The sequence below is a fragment of the Lynx rufus genome, unplaced genomic scaffold (assembly GCF_022079265.1).
Source record: "Lynx rufus isolate CCGP_SWC_20201006 ecotype Redwood Valley unplaced genomic scaffold, mLynRuf1.p SCAF_1, whole genome shotgun sequence".
In the NCBI taxonomy this organism is placed as follows: Eukaryota; Metazoa; Chordata; class Mammalia; order Carnivora; family Felidae; genus Lynx; species Lynx rufus.
This window is the reverse complement of record NW_025814823.1, coordinates 86487437-86496598: the sequence shown is the minus strand read 5'-3', so window position 1 is coordinate 86496598 and position 9162 is coordinate 86487437. Positions and strand designations below refer to the sequence as shown.

Sequence of the window (9162 nt, the reverse complement as noted above, 5' to 3'; positions counted from 1 at the left end):
AGGCAGTAATTTTTTGACTTTGTCTGTTGAAACATTTTTCTATATATGTGTTTTCAGGCAATGGAAACAAAAGCAAAATTAAACTACGGTGACAACATCACCAAAATTAAAAATCTTTTGCACAGTGAAGGAAACAATCAACTAAACAAAAAGCCAACCTTTTTTTAAAGGCAGCCCATCAATGGATGAATAGATAAAGAAAATGTTTTATATATATATATATATATATTTAAATTGTATATAAATATTTATAATTTAAATTTTATATAAATATTTATATATATTTTATATAAATATATATATTTCATATATGTATGTATATATACACACACACACACACACACACAGTGGAGTATTACTCAGCAATCAAAAAGAATGAAATCTTGCCATTTGCAACTACATGGGTGGAACTGGAGGGTATGATGCTAAGTGAAATTTGTCAGTCAGAGAAAGACAAAACTCATGACTTCACTCATATGAAGACTTTAAGAGATAAAACAGATGAACATAAAAGAAGGGAAACAAAAATAATATAAAAACAGGGAGGGGAACAAAACAGAAGAGACTCATAAATATGGATAACAAACTGAGGGTAATGGGAGGGGTTGTGGGAGGGGGGATGGGCTAAATGGGAAAGGGGCACTAAGGAATCTACTCCTGAAATCATTGTTTCACTATATGCTAATTTGGATGTAAATTAAAAAAAAAGAAAAAAATAAAATTAAAAAAAAAATAAAGGCAACCTGTTTTGAACAAGACATTTGTAAATGATATATAAAATAATCAGTCAATATTCAAAATACATAATAAACATACAGTACTAAAAAAAGGAGAAATAAAAGAAAAAAACAAAAATTCAATTAAAAAATGGGCAGAAGACCTGAGTAGACATTTTTCCAAAAAAAAGATACACAGGTGGCCAAGTGATGCATGAAAAGATGCTCAAAATCACTCATCATCAGAGAAATGCAAATCAAAACCACAAGATATCACTTTGTATCCGTCAGGATGGCTATAATCAAAAGCACTAGAAATAGCCAAGTTTTGGAGAGGATGTGGAGAAAAATAACCTTCATGAATTGTTGGTGGGAATGCAAACTGGTGCAGCCACTGTGGAAAAAACAGTATGCAGGTTCAAAAAAATATTAAAGTGGAATTACCATATGATCCACTAATTCCACTACTTGGTATTTACCAAATAAATTAAAACACTAACTGCAAAAGATATATGGCCTCTATGTTTAATGCAACATTGTTTTCAATAACCAATATATGGAAGCAACCCAAGTATTCATCCAAGATGAATGGATAGAGAAAATACTATTTATGGCACAAAATCAGATATATACATCAATAGAACAGACAATAGAGCTGAAGTCAGATGCATACATATATATATATATATGCATTCATATATAAATATATGCATTCATATATAAATGCATTCATATATAAATATATGAACTTCCTTATACATGTATGTATATATGTATGAATATGGTGGAATATTACTTAACCATAAGAAGGAGAGTTTGGCATTTAATTTTTTTTTAATATGTTTATTTCTGAGAGAGAGAAAGAGAGACAGAATGTGAGAAGGTGAGGGGCACGGAGACACAGAATCCGAAGCCGACTCCAGTCTCTGGGCTGTTGGCAAAGAGCCTGACATGTGGTTCTAACTCACAAACCATGAGATCATGACCTGACCCAAAGTCAGATGCATAACTGACTGAGCCACCCAGGCACCCAAGACTTTGGCATTTTTTAACAACATGAATGGATTTAGAGGGTATTATGCTAAATGAAATGCCAGAGAAAGACAAATACCATACCATTTCACTCATATGTGGAATTTAAGAACCCAGAAAAACAAAGAAAAAAAATAGACCCTTAAATGCAGAGAACAAACTGTTGGTTACTACTAGAAGGCAAGTGTGTAAGTGGAAAGGAAAAATAGTAAAAAAGGGTTAATAGTACACTTATTGTGATGAGCACTGCAATATATAGAATTGTTGAATCATTATCGTGTATACATGAAATATTATACACCATGTTAATTATATTTCAAGAAAAAAGAAGATAAATAAAAGGTATTACAGACAATTCACAGTATTTAATAAGCAAATTACACTGAGATTCATTTTATCCTAAGTGTTGTAATGTTTATATCAGAGAGACTCTTATTATGCTTTAATTTGTTCTTGAAATTTTATTTGATATATAATGGTTATTTTTAAAAGTATGCTAGTTTTCAGATGCCCCATGTTCTTTCTGGAGTGTTTATTTTAATTTAGTTGAACTAATTTTCTTTCCTTCATTGTTTAACGTTGGTAGTAATTCCTATCAGGGGTAGAGGTTTTTTTTTTTTAAATACATATTAAAGAATATATCTTTTTAATTTATAGTTCATATACTTTGCTATTATCTGTTATCCTAAAGTGAGAGAACATACTATAAGATGTTATTATGGAGTGGAGTTTGTCCATTTGCACATTTCACTCTTGAACACAAGGTAAAGGGCAGTTGAGTAGGCTGGACACGCTTTTAATTCTAAAAATATGGATAAAATTCTTGGGTTCCAGAAATAACCTCAGGATTGCTAGAATTTCCTGGGCAGATTGTTACCTTTAAGGGGACACTCATCTAATTGCAGATTAGGGCAATATGTCACAATGTATGAGGGCAGTAATTAGGATCTAGTACTAGGGAGATTTAAAAAATATATGGCATCCCATGAATATAAAGTAACAAATTAAAAGTGCTTCTTACCACAGCATTAATCATTATTCAATATATTTAATCACAAAGTGAAAACAATTAAGCTACAGTATGGTGTGTATAGTATACTAGGTTTTTGTGTAGTAAGTATTGTAAGTTCCTATTTATTTCATAAACCTGTGTCTTTAGCTTTTTACAAAGAGAATCTAGGAGAATGTCAAATAAACACTGGATCTGAATACAAGAAAGCACTCTAAATTGTTTCCCTATAGGCAAAAGAAAATAGGGTAGACAAGAAAAGTGAAGTGTTGTGATTTATAAATGTACGTCTTCTTATAATAGCTTTGATTTTTGATAACCATGACATAATTTATTATTTGAAGTGAAATAAAATAACATGAATTAGGTACTATGAATATATAAACATATGAACTATGTGAAACTTTAAGTGAGCAATGTTTGAGTGAAAGATACCTGTTGAGTGGGAAATGGTGCTATAGAAAGGGTTGAGTTTTTCAGTGAGTTCAAAGACTGCCTTTAGGAAGTGATGCCTACAAAAACATCCTGAAGGAAGAGCAGCACACTGTGATTGCTGCTGGGGGGGTCCAGTGGAGGAAACAATGTGAGCTGTGGCATGTGGGAGAACGAACATGGTAAGGACATAGTGATAAGACAATCTAGTGAGGCTTTACCTTTGAAAAAAAGAAAGAGCAAGGCAATTAGTGATGGGCCATACAGGGCTTCTCAGTCAGGATGACTTATTCAGTTTATATTTTTAAAGCATGACAAAGGTATTGATCTATTTTCAGCAGGGAGAAAACGTGTTCTGTAAAATGTCACCTCTGGTTGTGCATGTAGTTCTCACTGAACTATGTATGTCCTGAGATAAAGATATTCAAGTATGACTGCATTGTAGTTCAGACTCTGGAAATGTCTAAGGACTTGGAAATATGTTCATGCATTTTGAAATAATTTGGTAGTAAAAATAAGAATTTGTGATGGATTGGCTATAAATCATGATAGCATAGGAGAATAGTGATGGCGTTGGTGCCATACTTTCCAACCTAAATACTGAGGAGCCTCTAACAATATAGTTTTCTTTTCTTTTTCTTGAGGAGGGTGGAATAAAGCTGACTTCAGTTTTCGACGTGTGAGGTTTCACAGCTCAAGCCTACAAAAGCCTTCGATCTCACTATGAAATCATCAGTGAGACAAGTAGATATTTTACATGAAATCCCATAACTAGTATTTCAAAGAAATACATAAGTAAAAAGTTGGCATTAAAAATATAAAAGGTAACATTTATTCTAGAACATTTACACCACAGAGAAAGCTATAGTCAGACCAATAAGATGTTTACAAATTCCTATTTCAGGAAGTTTCTTAAATACTTATAAAAGTAATGTTTACATACACATTTATTGCCAACTCTGTTCACAAAACTTTATGTATGAATATATTGTCTCAACTTAGAAAACAACAAGTAAATGTTCTCTCAGTATATTTCTCATCTCCGGTACCTTTTGTGAAGTTTCATAAAACACTCTTGTAGTCCTATAATCAAAGTAAAATTAAATATTATTTGACTTTTATTTTGATGTTTCCTCATTTTTTTTAATTTTTAAACTAGTTTTCCTCATTTTTTTAAACTCACATTTGCATTTTGTCTTATGCTATTACACTGCTTTATGAAGATCATCAGCAGGATAGATTTTGAGATTCCATGATAATTTGCTTTAATGCATCCTGCTTAAACATGTACTAGGGTTACAATGAACCAGCTTGTAATGGATAGCTTTCCAATGAACCACCTCGATTGCAGTTTTTGAAAGTAAGACCAAAAAAGTTACAAAAATATAACAATGGGATGAAAATGAATGAATGGAACAGGAAAGCTTCTTTTGTATGTGTTTAAATTGAGTCATGAATGTCTCAAGAACACATTTGTTCCCAGGTTGGCCCTGGCATTAAAAGAAATCCAGATACTTGAGTGCCTGGGTAGCTCAGGGGGTTAAGCATCTGGCTTCAGGTCAGGTCATGATCTCACAGTTTGTGAGTTTGAGCCCCACGTGGGGCTCTGTGTTGACAGCTCAGAGCCTGGAGCCTGCTTCGGATTCTATGTCTCCCTGCCTCTCTCTGCTCCCTCCCTCACTCACCCTCTGTCTCTCAAATATGAATAAATCTTAAAAAAAATGAAAAATCCAGTTAGAGCTTTGGGATGACTAGCATAATAAAAAAGGGAAGATATAGATATATTCTGGCCAAAAAATTAGATTTGGAAATATTACCATATTAACAAGTATAAAGAATTCTATTTTCAGTTGTGGGTGGTTAAGAACATGTCACCCAAAATATGCCACTTTAACATATTGGCTATTTTGAACTGAAGGCATTTGGGAAACAGAATATGCAGGGAGGGCTCCCTGATTTCCCTCTTTTTATCTAAAAGCAGGTCATAACATTCCCTAATGAAAGGTGCATACCCTGTCCCAGGAAGAGAACATTCTCATCACTGTGGACTGAGAGTTGATCCCAAAATGTACCTATAAAACAAACCTATTAAAATAATACTTGAATTGCTTTAGTTTCTCCCATATATTTCCTAGGCACTTTCCCATAATTGCTGCTCAAGCCTATTTGTCTGTCACATAACCACAATTTATCATTCTTTGTTTAAAAATGTATATAAGCTCTTGGGCCAAATGCTTCTTCAGGTTCATTCACCTTTTACAGACCCCCATGGGCACATGGAAATTAAAATAAAATGTGTATGCTTTTCTTATGTTAATCTGTCTCATGGCAATTTAATACTTAGTTTTTGCCACAGAACCTAGGAACATAGAAGTTTTCCTCTCCTGCAGTAAGATGGCATTCAAAACAACAGTGTGTTGATACAGAATGTTTCCCTGTTATTGGGAGAGTTTTACATAGCTTTTGATATTTTGATGGAAAAAGGAAGGGTTAGAAAAAATGTTGATGTATGGCACAAGTTTTTTATGTATATGTATAGGGAATTTTGACAACATTTTCCCATGGATGTGTTCTGTTTTAAAAATAAAACCTAATTAGGAATTCAGGAAAAAAAATATTACACTGTTCATAATACTAGAAAATGACACACCAAAGTTAACAAAAATTTTAAGCATTGGCATGTGTAAGAAACTCTTGGTTTTTTATATACTCATGCCATTAAAAATACATTATTTAAAGCCTTGGTTTCCTAAAGTAGTGTGTCTAGTGATTTAATCTCCCTTTCAGTCAACTAGGCATCCTATTGAACTGTGTCCTTTCATTCAAGAGGTCTGGGGTTTGATATTCATTTCTAACAAGCTCCCTGACTATTCATATGCTTTTACTGCACTGATATCACTTTGAATGGAAAGAGTTGAGGAAGTGATTGGGTGGAAAACACTTATCTTAAAAAGTTTAGAAAAACGTATTTCCTCTACCACCTTTGTCATCCCTTTTGTCACTAAACTGTATTTAAAATATAAAGTTTCTTCATAACATAAAAAGGCAAACATAAGAAAGGAAAACCTGGTTTGTGCCCCTATTTTCTACTTTTTCTTCTCTCCTTCTTAATTGGTTTAATTTATTCTTATCTGATTGCTTGAATATTTTATAAAAATGCAAGATAATTGATACGTGTTTTACTATGTTAGATATCCTATTATGGTACTGTCCAGTTCTAAGTTTTTTCTTTCTTTTTCCTTCCACTTCTTATCCTTGTTAACATCTGCTAAAATTTTGAAATTCAATTATCTAGAAAAATCTGAATTATATAATATTTTCCTATTTTTAGTGAAATTTTCTATTTATGTTTATATGCATAATTTAAAAATCAACTTTAAAAATAGTGCTGGCTTATCATATGTGTATATTATATGTTTATTTGCTAAGTTATATTCACATACAAAGTGATATGTTTATAACAGCACAACTACCAGACAGAGTAACACTGCTCGATTCAGCAGAAACAGTCTTTGTCCCATAGTTATTGATAAAGTATAAATTATAAAAATACTCAACTGAAATATGGGACTAAGACTACTTTCCTATTGTTAATGACGTGTGGGCAGGGAGCTTGTGTGATTTATGTCTTTATCACAATGGCTCAATGCCAACATTCTTAAACATAGCAATTACAGACCATCTACTGCAGTAGAATTCAAAGCAAAATGTAAAGAACAGAGATATGTTCATATTAGGTGATGTCAATTTTGCAATATACTTTTCAGTACTTACCATTTGTAAATGTGGTTTGGGAACCCATTCTAAATTGGTTATTTTAGAGTATCTCTCAAATCGTTCATATATCAGGCCAAGAGCAGTCTCTTTTGTGATAGAAGTTTTCTGAAAGCTTTCTTCACATCTTGGTTTCTCAGGGTGTATATGAGAGGATTTACCAATGGAGTGACCACACAGTAGAACACTGAGATCACTTTACTAATAGTGAAGTTGTACTTGGCTGGAGGGCGAACATAAGCAAAGATAATGGTGCCATAATAGATAGATACTACAGTGAGGTGGGAGGCACAGGTGGAGAAAGTTTTCTTCCGAGCCTCCCGAGAAGACAACCTGATTATTGTGACCACAATGTGCCCATATGAGGACATAGTGAGAAGGAAAGAACTTAGAATCACAACAGAGCTACATGTATACCCCAAGGCCTCCACCAAAAATGTATCAGAGCAAGACAGTTTAAAAATGGGGTCTGAGTCACAAAAGAAATGGTTGATCTTCTGGGGGCCACAGAAGCTTAGATGGGAGATGAGTATAGTAGGTAGCAGAGGGGCAATGAAGCCCCCAATCCATGATCCAGCTGAAAACCGCAGGCATACCCGAAGACTCATGAGAAGTGAATACCTTAAAGGGCTGCAGATGGCCAGGTACCGGTCATAGGCCATCACTGCGAGCAGGATGCACTCTGTAGCTCCCATGGAGAAAAAGAAGTAGTACTGGGTTATACAACCAAAAACAGAGATGGTAACAACCTGTGCGAGGCAGGTGGCCAGCAACTTAGGCACCGTGGCTGTGGTGTACCAGATCTCCAGGAATGACAAGTTTCCTAAAAAAATGTACATGGGTGTTTGGAGTGTGACATCCGTGAGAACAATGAAAATAATAAGAGTGTTTCCCATAAGGGAGAGCAGATACACAGTGAGAAATATCACAAACAAGGTGAGCCGCAGATAGAGAACACTAGAAAACCCAAGAAAAATGAACTCTGTCACTGCTGTTTGGTTTGTTCCATCCATATCTCATTGTCTCTGGTCTGTAATAAACAACAAAGCCCAGAATATGGAGGATGAGCAATAATGGTTATTTGTGTATTATTTCCTGATGATCATGGACTCCTAATAATAAAGAAAGTTAAGGGTGAGCGATAACATAGTTGGCATCTTTATAAACATTTTCCATGGATTAGCTCACTTAATTTACAAAATAAATCTCTAAAGTAAATACTCTAACAATCCACTTCACAAATGAAGAAACTGAGTAAATTGCTTATTCACAGTTGCAACACGTTAAGTGGGAAGGTGGATTTTTGTAGCTAGGTAGGTTGTTTTAAAAAACTACAGTCCAGGATGATATATAAAATGTGGCTATTGGAAGAACATGGTTTTGTTTCAATGCTGAGGAACTAATATCCTTCCTAGCCGATCCACCAGTAAAGGCTGGTGAACATAACAGCCACAATCAGAGGCCAGTAGGTGGGGAAAAGAGTCCTTTAGTATGGAGGTCCTGGTCCATACCAGTTGCCTTCTGAATATAAAGGATTGGCTACAATTTTAACTCTGTGACCCTCATTATATGTCATCAACTAGGTTTGGGCAAAAGATTAGTATATGACTTCTCCAGAAAAACAAACAAACAAACAAACAAACAAAATGAGTAAAATTCAACATCAATATGGAGATATTTTGTTCATTAATATTATGTTAACTTTCCTAATTTGTTTATTTTTTGAATCCTTGCACTCACCAATGTTTCTATAGTGGTTAGGAACAGTCAAGCAAATAATTTCAATGTCAGAAATAAATTTATCCTTCAATTTGCACGATATTTGTTTCCATAGTTTGGCTATTGAGAAGGCAGACTTCGTGTGAGATATAGCCAATTACCAAATTTTTAAATGTACAATACTATAGTTATGTTAGGTGTCTTGTCAAAATTCAGAAAAAACTAGAGAAATCTTGTTTTTAGAGAAACAAAGTATTTCAATGAGTGTATTTCAGTATACATGTGTGCTAAGGCCAAAATATCTGCATGATAAATAGAAAATAGACTAGATAAATTATTAGTACTCATAATAAAAACTTTCTTTTACGTGTGAATCTCTCTCTGTCTCTCTTTCCCTCTCTCTTTCCATCAATGTATAACAGTTTCTTTAAGTCCCATTTGTAAAGATATAAACTTGGTATCCCCTACATCACAATGAAA

The 9162-nt window shown here is 33.8% G+C and overlaps 1 protein-coding gene across 1 annotated transcript; it reads right to left on the bottom strand.

Annotated features, from left to right (window-relative positions):
- Positions 1-7034: 7034 nt before the first annotated feature.
- LOC124509102 (olfactory receptor 11L1-like) lies at positions 7035-7976 on the bottom strand. Its single transcript, XM_047075684.1, has one exon. The coding sequence runs from the start codon at positions 7974-7976 to the stop codon at positions 7035-7037; it is 942 nt and encodes a 313-aa protein (XP_046931640.1).
- Between the last annotated feature and the right edge of the window lie 1186 nt (positions 7977-9162).